Source organism: Gracilinanus agilis, chromosome 3 (assembly GCF_016433145.1).
Source record: "Gracilinanus agilis isolate LMUSP501 chromosome 3, AgileGrace, whole genome shotgun sequence".
In the NCBI taxonomy this organism is placed as follows: domain Eukaryota; kingdom Metazoa; phylum Chordata; class Mammalia; order Didelphimorphia; family Didelphidae; genus Gracilinanus; species Gracilinanus agilis.
In genome coordinates this window covers 625,586,315-625,599,512 of record NC_058132.1, presented here as the reverse complement: position 1 = coordinate 625,599,512, position 13,198 = coordinate 625,586,315, and the positions used below count along the sequence as shown (strand labels likewise).

At 34.1% G+C, this 13,198-nt stretch overlaps 1 protein-coding gene across 4 annotated transcripts in view; it reads right to left on the bottom strand.

The window, feature by feature from the left end:
• Window positions 1-13,198, bottom strand: part of AGFG1 (ArfGAP with FG repeats 1) — a 113,251-nt gene that overhangs the window by 81,131 nt on the left and 18,922 nt on the right. For all 4 annotated transcript variants that reach the window (XM_044670816.1, XM_044670817.1, XM_044670818.1 and 1 more), the window contains exon 2: window positions 5,919-6,012. In XM_044670816.1, the coding sequence (XP_044526751.1) occupies window positions 5,919-6,012 (94 nt within the window). The remainder of the gene's footprint in view (window positions 1-5,918; window positions 6,013-13,198) is intronic.

The following is a 13,198-nucleotide window of genomic DNA, read 5'->3' as shown; positions in this document are numbered from 1 at the left end:
AATCAAGAAAAAACACTTCTTGACTTTCATCTCAAAATTAGAATAAGGAGAAGAACTAATATAATGGAAGAAATTCACTAAGTAACTTATACAGAACAAATATCTTTCCTATCTTTTCCAAATGTTAAATTTAACTTCAATAAATGCACACCACATTGACTCTTAAGTCCTGCACTATCAGTTTCTTATCCCAATACAAAGAAGTTTCACTAATTATTAAGTGAAATGAAATGTTCCTCTAATCTCTAAGTATTTGCGTATAATAGACAGGTGACTGCAACAAAGCAAAATCCAACTCCCCTCTAGTTATGACTGAAAAGATAAAATAAACCATGGGTTTTCAGTAAGGTTTACCTAAGAGACCAACTGAACCCCTTACTAGAGCAACATAATACATTAAGTTTAGGGGAAATACCCACAAAAAATGAGCTATATAGATATAATGGATTATTATTTCTACATAAGTAATACTAAAAATTTCTAAGAAGATAGGTAAAATTTATATAAAGGAAAATATTCTAAGCAAAACCAGGTTCTCTTCCTTTAACTATAATGAGGACCAAGTATATCCCCCAAAAAGAAACCTCATCCTCCTGTAAGATTAAATCAAACTTGGTACTCACCCTTTATCAGTACCCTTTTCTTCCCTTCAGATTAGAGGGTGGTGTAAGGAGCTACAAAATCTCCATTTTAAACAGGGTGTTCAGGACAGTGATCTCATTTCTCACACCTACCTTTCATTCCTTGGAGAACTCCTTTGAACTTCTCCAATGTCCAATATCTTCTTTCATTCTTCTATTTTTCTACTCACACTTCCCTTTTCTACTTCATTTTGTGTGTTATCTTCCCTCATAAGAGGGTAAGCTGGAGGGACAGTCTTTCTTCCTAATATTTGTATTCCCAGTTCTTAAAATACAGTTTTGTCTGGCACACACTAGGTGCTTAATTTATGCTTCCAGATTGAAATAAGAAAATATACTGCCTTTCCTTTGAAAGAGGTAGAAGACTATGGATAGGTAATTATTTTATATAATCTAATATCTGATGATACTGATTCATTTTATTTTGCTGAAATGAACCCTCACTCTCAACTCCCCTTTCATTTTTTATTTGTTACAAGGAAATGGATGTTTCCCACTGTAGAAGAAGAGAGATACATTCAGAACTTAAAATGTCAAAAATTCAAAAATCCATGTCTCCTTTTTTTTCCTTTATCACTTTCCTTTTCTCTCATCCTTAGTTCCATCATTCTTCCTTTTTAATGTCTTATCCATCATCCATTCTTTTCCATTCCCCAAATCAGTATCCTAATCAAAGTTCTCTTTAATTTATACCTAATTGTAACAGCCTTTATTGACTCCTAAACTGTCTCCCATTCCATTTACTTAATTATAAAACATGTTGTAGTTCTCCTTTCCTCATTAGAATGTAAGCCTTTTGAGGATAGGGATTTTAAAAATAAGAAATAGGAAATGTTATAACTAGTGAGAAAAGGAGGTTTCACTAGAAGTAATACAAATAATCTTGAAAGAAAATAATCATTCTGATAAACTGGAAAAAATGCATTCCAAGTATGGGAAAATAGCTATTACAAAATCATGGAGAAGAAATGGAATTTATACCATGTATCTGCAACTTAACAAATATAGTCTTATATTGTTAGTGAGCTTCCCATGTAATTTTTAAGTTTTATCTTCCCAGTGAGATAGTAAACTTCTTATGGGATAGGACCCTATATGTTCCATTAGACAGTACAGTGCCATACACACACTAATTTAATTCAGTATTTGCTGAATAAAGAAGCATGCACCCACATATTCATGAGTATTCACATATAAGAAGTAACAAGAGACCATGGAAAAGTTCTATCCCAATTCAGCCATTAAAATAGTTGATCATTAAAAATACACCTATTTTCTCATCCATAAAGTTTGTGAAATAGATTCTTTGTCAGTTCTAAAATAAAGGACACAAACACACTGAAAGAGATTCCAAATAGGTAAAGAAAATATTTGAGTGTTCTCTTTTCCTAAATATGTAAAAACATTTTGTCTCAAAGTCTTTTTCCTTATTTATGAACAAAGTCAACCATTACATTGAATATCTTGAATCTTATAAACCACAGTTAAATATGCCTGTTGCCTATTGTTATAAGAAAAGTTAAGTTTGCAAAGGGAAGAAGCATGGGCCAGCAGAGTGTAGGATTCTGGAATTCTGGAGGGGAGAGCTGAGCTGTTACCGAGAGACAGTTGGGGCTTGGGCTGTGGTCTTTCTCTCTGGTTTTGATCTAAGGAGACTGGCTATTTCCCTGTGGCTTTCTTCCTGCTTTTATCTTCCCATCCTACCTGCTGCTCTGTTATCCTGCTTTCCTGTGGCTGTTGTTGATATCTGCTGAATTCCTGTGCTGATCCTGAGACATCTGGCAGCTGATTATATGAGACCCAGACTAGATGCTTTTGGATCTTGGTCCATGTCCATCTTTGGGCCCTGTTAGGCTTACACAAATCCTTTCCTTAAAATTATCAAAGGGGGGGGAGGGGGGGTTTATTGTTAGCTTAGCTAAGTGCAGGAATTTGTTTTCAGATTCTGAAGAGGTGTAGAGTAGGAAAAACACTCAGAAGAAATCTCTGTGTAGAGATATTTAGGTCTGGGGAGCTTTAGTGATTAAGTTTATCCAAATCCCTTTTAACCTTTCCCTTGTTAATTAAACCAACTTTTATTTAATATCTTATTGGTCTGTGTGAGTCATCTCAGTGTCTGACTCTGCCTGCACTGGGCTTTGGTGGCCTTTCCAAAACAAGTATACTTCTGTTACTGGCCCTAATTAAACACCAAAACCCATCCCCTGAAACCCCTAACATTTCACTATATAGGTCACAAATTTAGATGATCTAATGATAAGCTTGCTTCTCAATGATATATACCACATTTGTTTACACACACATATCACTATTTCATTCAACATCTGACCAAGTACTTCAATCCAAAAATCTAGCTCCAATAGTTTGTTCTATTGATCCCTATGGGAATCCTTCCCTCCAACCAAAATGATTGCTTTAACCCTCACTGGATGATTTCAAATGCCCAATGTGTTCTCTTCTGCTCATTACCTATTTAAATCTTACCTATCTTTAAAGAACCAGTGTAAACTTGACTTCTGGAAAGTTTTCATTTTATTTTGCTGAAATGCACCTTCACTACCAATTCCCCTTTCATTTTTATTTTTTACAAGGACATTAATTCTATGACACTTACCTTTAGTGCCAAAGACAACTGTTTTAACTCTTCCATCAGCAAATATATTGAGAACATATCAAAAAGAACTTTCTTAACTCTTCATCTTCAAATACAGAATTTCTGTCAGTGGAAATGCAGCAAATCTCAAAGTCCATCAAACAGATCTCAGAAAAGTTTTCAAGAATTATCATAGCATCTCTGTTCCTCAGAGCTTCTAGACTAATCATTACAGAAAAAAATAGGAGCTAGGTAAAGAATAATAAAACTAATAATAAATTAGTGCAAACCCATCATCATTGCTCTAAAAATAACTCCAAGTACATGTCCTTCCTACTGACACTAGATCAGTAACGTCATCTTCACATGTAAGGACAGGACAGTAGAATCTAAATTTGAGTTCTAATATATCACATATCTTTTCTATAAAGCAAGCATGAGTCTTAAAAAATAAAACAATTCAACAAGCATTATTCAACAACTAGAATACCAAAAAACTCTAATGAGTTGGCCTTATAATAGGGTGAAGTATATATTAAAAATAACAAGTTAAAACACACAAATACATACACATATGTATATGGAAAATATGCAAGTATGTATGAACATATACAGAAGCACTGGCACCTCTCCCTCTCATATGCATGCACACACGCATGCACAAATTAAGTCTGGTTGGAAGACTCAGGAGGATCATGAAAGGTACATGCAAAAGGTATATCCTAAAGGAACAGAGGGATTCTATGAGGCAGAGGTACTCTAGGTATAATAAGAGGACAGATTGTCATGAGTGAAGAATTGAGAAGGCTGGCAAGAGAAGAGCAGCAATAGACCAAGGGGGAAATGGATTTTAGAGTATAGGACAGTATGGAATTGAAATCACTTAACTATAGAGTTTAGGTGGAAGAAGGAAGAAAATGAAGTCAGTTATTATTCCTGTTGAAACTAAGAGAGGTTAAGTAACTTGCCCAGGGTCATAGGCTGGTCCATATTCTGAAGCAGAAATAGATCTCAGGTCTTCCTAATTCCAAGTCCAGTATTCTATTCACCACTACTTAGCTACCAGAATTTGCATTCAACTTTGAAAAAGCAACACTAAATAAAAAGCCAGTTTCTCCAAAGTCATGAAACAATCTATCTATCATTACTGAAGGATATTTAGTGTAAAACAGCTTTTCTGAAATTAAAGTATATAGAATAAATGATAAGCAATGGCAATATAATAAATGGAAATGTGGTATTCAAGATCAGAAAAATAAGAATACAATGAAGCAAAATGATATAGCTTAAATGTGATATTAAGAGATATAGAAAGAACCAGGTTGGATCAATGAGAGGTAATGTTGACTATAAGGAAAAATGGTAAATTATTTGAGGTTCTACAAATGCCAGCTAAAAATCGAAGGAAGCAGTCAACTGAATTGTATAATATGAAAACCAATTAATCACTTTGGTTCTTGAAACCATTATCATATACACTGTTCAGGATCACCTCCATCAGTGAATAAAGATGATACATAACATTTTAAAGTAAGCTGAATTGAAAAAGCATGGAAATAACTGGATACATTATGCAAAAGCATGCATAAACAGAATTTCTTTGCTTTTGTCCAGACCTATGATTTATCTATATCAGTTTGGAGAACTCCTACAGGATGACAACTTTATAATTTAGTCTTAGAGTTACCAGAGCACTCATATGCCCATAATCACACAGCTAGTATCAAATGAGAATGTATATAAAGTACATTGCAAATCCTGAAGAATTATATACTCACCAAATTATATATTACCAAAACATTATAGAAAGGTCTGCTATTATAAATATAACAGAAGCAGAATTTTGCAGAGATCTTCTTGACTCCAAAGTTATAACACTGTCTCATTCTCTGCTTTATTAATTATATTAAAATAAACATTTCACATACTGAACCAGGTAAACGAAAATAATTGAGTTAGGAGTCATTTCTTGTTTGGATATTTAGGAGAAATGACTATAGACAAAATAAAGGTCAGGTTTTCCTAAAGGTAGTTTTACCATCAACATGACTATTGCCTATCCAAGAACCATCTCTTTGCCAGAAACACAAAAAGACATGGGCTTTGAGAAAGCTGGTTTTAGGTGAATGAAAAGGAACAGAATATTCCACTACAACTTTGGTCCAGTTGCCCCCAGGGTTTAACATTTCATTATCATTAATCTCATTGTCATTCCCAGAGTTGTTTCCAATAAAGTCATTAACAATAAGAACCAAACTAGACATGTTTTAAGAAAACATTCAATATGGGGTTAAGAAAAAAAAAAATTTAAGAATTTAATATATTAATTGTGCCCATAAGCTTACAAGAGCTTATTATAAAAATACAAAGTTCTCTCTTTTCCTACTTTTGGCTTTTAAAACAAAGAAGATAGCCACTCCAAAAGAAAATTATCTTTTCAAAATCTTTTTAGGAATTAAAATGTAAAATACTAAATGTAAGATGTATATTTACCAATGTTAGGTATAGGGTTCATATATAAGATTTCAAATGTTCTAAATAATACTAATATATGTACTTTCTAAAAAAATTTAAAATTATTTTTAAATAAAGAACTCATTATAGAAAGTGATATTCACCAGCTATCTTATTTTAACCAAATAACAATTGCAAATAAAACAACTAACAATTTTTAAAGCACTTACTTCATTCCCATGTTTTTGCAGAAATTCAATTTCTTGTTGTGTGAATGTTGTCATAGAGATGGACTTCACCCTATGCGGTGGATTTAAACCTCGCCTAAAAGATAAAATATGTTTAAACATTTTATTTTTTTTTAAATGTACATTGCCTACATGTGCAAGACACTACAATTATATAATTGTAATATTATGGTAAAATGCCATGTATTCATAATATCCATAAATTTAAATAACACAATGTGGGTTAAGTATTTTAGTATTTATACTTAAATTAGCAAAATTCTTTGATTCCAACATTAGTTTAAATTGCACTAATTCTCACTATCTCTATGCAAGACAAGTTTAGAAATAAATATTAATTTAAATTCAAATGACTTTCTGAACTATAATATAGATATTTATTAAAATAGTAGTATTACCTATATTTTAATAATAATAGCAAATAGGTAACATTTATAGAGAGCTTACTATGTGCTAGGTAGGCACTGTAAAAAGCACTTTACGATTATTATCCCAATTGATCCTCACAACATCCCCAGGAGGTAAGTACTATTATTGTCCCCACTTTTATATATGAGGGCACTGAGGCAAACAAAGGTTAAGTGATTTGCCCAGGGTCACAAAGCCAATCTGAGCCAACATTTGAACTCTGGTGTTTCAAACACTAAGTCCAGTCTACATTACTAATGCTAAACTCTGCTGCTTTTTAAAATGACAAAGTTTATCTTTTCAAGTAAAAAATTTGAAAGTAATGGTTTTAAAAAGCAAGTCATTAGTCACTTTCAATATTTTGATCTTTCTAAAATCTCACCTGTAATGATAGAAAAATAGTTAACTGAGTATTTTAAGAAGTGGCTCCTTTGTTTATATGAAGCTAAAGACTCAGAACCTTGGAGCTTAAAAGAAATTAGGAAATCATTTGTGCTACTAATATCTACATGCAATAAAAAAATCTTAATTACCAAGAAAACCAAGATCTTATATTAAAATGTCCAAATAGTTATAAAATCCTGAATAAGAATATTTTATCATATAAGACGCCCTTTAAAAGTACTTCATTGAGGATATTATACATCAAAAAATAAAGCTACCTACCTAATAAGAATATCAACAATTTAGGAAAATTTTTATCCAAAACGATAGTAAAGGAATCTGCATTACCCACAAAAATAAAAACTGCTAAAAAGAATATTGCAAAATTTCCTCCTTGAGATAACTTCAAAATTACACCTTGGCAAATTTTAGGCTCTGGAGTAAGTTGTTTTTTTTTTTTTCTTCTTCTTCTTTCAGTAACATTTTATTTTTTCCCACTTATATGTAAAAACAAAAATGTGACAATGATTTTCTAACACTCTGAATTCCACACTCTTATATCCTCCTTTTTTCCCTCCTTCAAAGGATAAGCAATTTGCTATTGTTTATACATATTTTCATATTCATCGTGTTATGGAAGAATACACACCCATGAAGAAAATAAAGTGAAAAATGGTCGGCTTTGGTCTGCCTTCAGAATCCATCATTCTCTGGAAGTGGAAAGCACTTTTCATCATGAACCCTTTAGGACTGTCTTAGATCACTGCACTGCTGAGTCATTCACAACTGTTCATAGTACATTGCTGCAGCTGCTATGTATAATGTTTTCCTGATCCTGCTCACTTCACACTGCATCAGTTCATGAAGGTTTTTCTGAAATCCCCTGGAGTATATTTTTAACATTTGGCTGGGTATGTCTTAATAATCAGCTCTCAAATATCCAAGATAATGAAGAGAGGTGATAGCACTAAATCATCAAAAATAGTGAAGGACACAAAGTAGGTATGCACAAATGAATATGGGTGTGTCTGTCCTAAGAGCTAGAAAAAACCCCTCAGAGATTCAAAACTGGGAAGCCATAATTAAGATAAGGGAATTATTTGGAAAGCTACTCAAACTTCCAACCCTGCCCTAAAATATCACACACTCCCAACCCAACCCTAAAATCACACACTCTTCCCCCCATATTTATGGCAGGGAAGGACCCCAAGACTTAAAGCTCAAAGACTCCCTGTTATGTAAAATGGTATGTGGGTTCAGGAGCTGGGTTAACTGTGGGTGTTGAATCCTAAGTGGGACACCTGAATAAGATAAAGTGAACCCAGAAGGAGCATCCACTGCAGTAGATGTTACTAGAATATAATGAATCTGCTTGTCCCAAACTGATGCTAACAGTATCCCAGGGCTACCAGCCAAGCAGGGAATCTGCTGATAGATTTCTTCAGCTAGCTCCACCTAACTAAAGCCCTGTGCCTTGGATAATGCTTATGACTGACTACAGATTACTCATTGATCTTGAAGGATAATATAAGCCTCTTCCCTTAAGATGTCCCAGGAAATAACCCACTACAGCTCACTAGGTCTTTGATGAAGCTCAAGTCAGTTATAAGTTCAAAGATGATTTAATATCTAATTGACTTAGGGAGGAGAAGCAGGGTAATGGCTGGAAAAGTGGGAATAATACAATTAACTATATTAAGTTAATTGTATTATTGATGAATCTTCTCATGTACTGCTGATCAAGGTTTGGTGGTTAACAGCCTGGTTATCCTGCTGAATGATATGTTGTTGGTCTTCTTTGTCAGTGTAATTCAGGAACAGGGACTGATGAAATAGATTTGAGTTGGTTGCTGGTTGATGATTGAATAGAGCACACCTTGGCCTACTCAAACCACCCTTCATCCAACCAAAATATCTCATCACTGAGAACCAGATGGCTTCAAATCCCTGGCTTTTATACCCAAGCCTAACTGTCCCGGTTCCTGCCAGGCTCCTGCCAAGCTCGGTCCATTCCATATTCTAAGCAGGTAACTGTCCATCATCTTGAATTCAACATGGCTGTCAAATATTTTCTTACATGCCTCATACAAGAAAATGAAGGTCTGAAGAAACCCTGCCAGGGACTTATCAGGACTTAAAGGGTAGACCCACAATTCAGCCCAGCCCTCTGATTTCAAGTCTGCTGGTAGTGTATTCCTGGTTCTTTGTCCAATGTGGCAGCTGGATAGCAATACTGGGGGGAGTGGGGGTAGCTATTGTTTTTCATTTCCCAGTGGCCGGGAAAAGATGAGATGATCCTTGGAATGGATCCTCCTTACAAATGACTGGAGAGGCAGAATTTTCTTTCAATAGTAAGGGACTGCTGTCCATTTCTAAAGTCTCCATTCCCAGATAAAAATGGAGACCAGATAGGCTAAGAGGCAGCCCTGCTACAAGATATTTATATGGTACTTTTGGTTTCCAAAGCACTATCACATATATTCTCTCATTTGTGCCCCAGAGAATTTGTATGCACTGGTAGAGCAGGTATCTTGTGTTAGCAGATGAAAGAAAAGCTCAAATAAGTGATTTATGTAACATCACAGAGGTAATTTATGTAATCTAAAATTTTCTGTGCAATCCTAAGTTAGAAAGATCCTGCTTGGTAATCAAAATTTCTCATCTCTCAACTCACAAAACTGACCCACTTAGTAATAAGGTTTTAGTGGTGTTCACAAAAATAAAGGCATTCTCAGCTCTGAGAACTATAGGTATAAAATAAGGTATGAAATAAAATTATCTCTAAAGGTCCTTTATAGTTCAAAAAAATTTGATTTATGCAAAAACAGAATGTCCCATTATCAAACAACTAAAAAATCATAGTCTAAATAATACTTTAATAGAGATTTCAGGTAATTCTTGTAAATTTTTAAATGATATAAGTTTAATGGTTAGAATTTTAGAAAGTTCTAAGGATCATCCTAAAATTTACTATTGAAAGTATACAAATTTCATGAAATCTCAGTTTACATGAAGATGAAAGACCAAAACAAACCTTCCTACTCCAAACAAGCCTAGTAGCTTTGGCCTCAGCTTAAGAGATAGAATGTTCTAATATTGACAAATATTTCAGATCCTAACCTTCCAGCAATAAGTTTCAAGGCATCAAATTTTTATGCTCTTACTTTTTACTATATCATATTAATCACAAATTACATTAAATAGCTATGAATATAACCATAAAACACCACCCCACCAATCCTTTAGACCTCCCATTGTTCACAATGAAAAAAAAACAGCTGCGAGACCTCTTGTTCTTCCTTATTTCTATTCTCCCTTCCTCACCTATTGATAACAGTACAAAGAGGGGGAAAAGATCATAGACATCCACTTTAGGGATTTGGCATTCACACCAGAATCAAACCTCTGCTCCACCGATACGTCATATGATTCAGGAAGAAAAGCCCATTCCTTGGTTGTTCACATTTTGTAGTTGCCAAAAAGTACCCCCAAAATCTTTTTAATGAAGTTAAGTTTTAATAATGTCTCACAAGTATGTGTGCTAGAGCCTGCTTGAAATGAGTCAATATTTAAAGTTTTAACATGCAGCATGCCTTTTGATCCAGCAATACCACTACGAGGTTTCTATATGGAAAACTGAAGGGGGCAGCTGGGTGGCTCAGTGGATTGAGAGCTATGCCTAGAGATGGGGGGGTCCTAGGTTCAAATCTGACCTCAGATACTTCCTAGCTATGTGACCCTGTGCAAGTCACTTGACCCTCAATGCCTAGCCCTTACCACTCTTCTGCCTTAGAACCAATATACAGTATTGATTCTAAGACGGAAGGTGGGGGGGCGGGGGAAGAAAAGAAAAGGGGAAGGGAAAAAGGAAGGGGGAGGGGGAGAGAAAAAACGGCAATAAAAAAAAAAATATATATATATCCATAGATCAACACCTGCATATGCCGAAGTTTAAGCTACTTGCATTGGGAAAGTTTTTATTTTTTTCCATAAAAATAGTACTAATACACAACAGCCATGACATCTAAACGTATGGTATTAATAAGTCACAATAACTTGTCTTTTCCCCCCAAGTTAATGGAAACAAAGTAAACAACTTTTAATATCAGAAAAATAAAAATCAAACAATCCTCTTTTCAGCAAGTATCAGTGCTTTGGCCATCTTCAGTTAAAAGCCCTTTATCATAAAACACATGGTATAATTTTATTAAAAATGAATTTATAATCTCTAGAACCTCCCTACATATACATAATTTTAAAATGTAATAAAATTAGCAAATACTAAGCTATATTGGTAGTTTTAGCATTCATAGGTTGTAGTTTAAAGAAATTACAAGTGCACCTAATATATGTCGATTCTTTGGCTAATTAGTTGTAGTGTACAATGCAATAATATACATTCATGGTAAAATATTTGGTTAAATCTATAAGAGAGCAGCTAAAGATTGGACTTCAATACTGACATTTAATTATCTTACAAGCAATTAGCCATAAAGGTCTGCATTACATAAAATATGCCATCAAAACAACTTTTATATTAAAAAAAAATAAAACCATTATTTTTAACTTTTATATGAAATGAAGTTCTTCAAGTGGAAATAAATATAAAAAAATAAAATTTGTTTATGCATTCAAATCACATAGGATTTCATTTTTCCCCCTGATATATTGGGAGGGAAAGCTCATTTGCACCTTGGAAATAATCTAAATATTGAGGACAGGAACCCAGAAATTAAAGAGTGAAGAACAAGAGAAATATATTTTGATTTCCTAAGTGCAAAACCTAATCAAGTCAAAATGGACAAGTTTATCTATGTCCTACCCACCTCCCTTCCAACCTGAGTTCTCAAATTACCAAATACAAAACACCAAAAACACCAAATACAACATCAGTACCTACACAGGCCTGCCCAATCACCCAAAGTACTCCATGCTCCAAAATAATCGTGAGGTTTTTTTTCCTCCACAATGGCACCCAAAGCAACAGGGAGCTACTGGGTAGCTCAGTGGAGCCAGGTCTAGAGACAAGAAGTCCTAGATTCAAATTTGGCCTCTGACACTTCCTAGCTGAGTGAAGTCATTTGACCCCCCATTGCCTAGCTCTTACCACTCTTCTGCCTTGGAACCAATATACAGTATTGATTCTAAGACAGAAGGTAAGGGTTAAAAAAAAAATAAAAAATAAAGTGGACAGGGGAAAACCAATCAATAATTCCTTACCTTCAATACTTCAAGTATCTATAATTCCATCAACATAAGTAATCTCCCTTCCGCTAATACATAACAAAACCCCTCCATACCTTAATAAACCATCTCCATCCATCCCTGTAACTGAAAAAAATATATAGCTATTCCAAAGATGGTCACCAGATGATTAGTCCTTAGTTAACAGCCGGTTGGCTAATACTTGAGCCTCAGAAAAATCTGCAAGCACTGTTCTTTGTGAATATAATGATATCTCTCCATGCTAGAAACAAACCTTCTTGAATTAAATTGTAAAATGGATAAACTTAAGTTTTCACAGTTAACCTTCCATCTAGGAATGCTGATATTAAAAATAAATGTCTCTAAATTGTTAAAAGTCACAAATTCTTCAAAATAAACACTTTAGGTTCTCATTTCTTTTTTTTCTTTCTTAAACAACCTTAAGAGATCATTCCATCCCCTTATTTGATAGATGAAGCAATAGGTCCAAAAAAGTATTCCCTTCGAGTAAGGAATAGAATATCCAAAACAATGTTTCCGTACCACCTCTTTCCCTTCTAGGAACATGTTTCCTTACAACCATGCATCAAAATCATCCAATATTCCCTAAAAGACAACAGCAGAAATAAACTAGTCAGTGATTCTTGGTTCATAAACATCAGATGAGTCATAAAATAAGGAGAAAGATGTTTGTTCTTGACTATGATAAAGATGAACCAGAGTCTAAACTGAAAGATTCTCTATGGATAGTTTGGTCTTCCAGATACTTCTGCCTGTGGATAGCAATTGTACTAACTGCATCTAGAGCTGGACACTGCAGTTTCCCAGAAATAATACTCAACAGTTTGTCTTGACCATCTTCACAGAAAATACAAACTGGATGAAGACTATCTACTACCTAGATTAAGCCACACATTTGGATGGAAAACAAACAGAACTAGTCTATCAGTTTATGTGTGTATGTGTATGTGTACATATTATATCTACACACACACACACGGACAGATAATACGGATGCAGAAGTTAAATTTTGGAATTAAAAAGGAAAAAGGAAACTGGGTTGGATCACCAGAAAGTGAAAAACTCCTTCAATGCTATCCAGATTCTCACGTTAAAAAAAAAAAAAAAAAAAAGTCCATATTTTTAATGCCAATATTCTCAGGGTTTTGCTGGATAATGGAAATATAGAATACAATGGCCTCCAAAGAATTAAAAATGAATTATCATTGAAAGGCTTGTGGTGGGTATAAGCAGGCTATTAACAC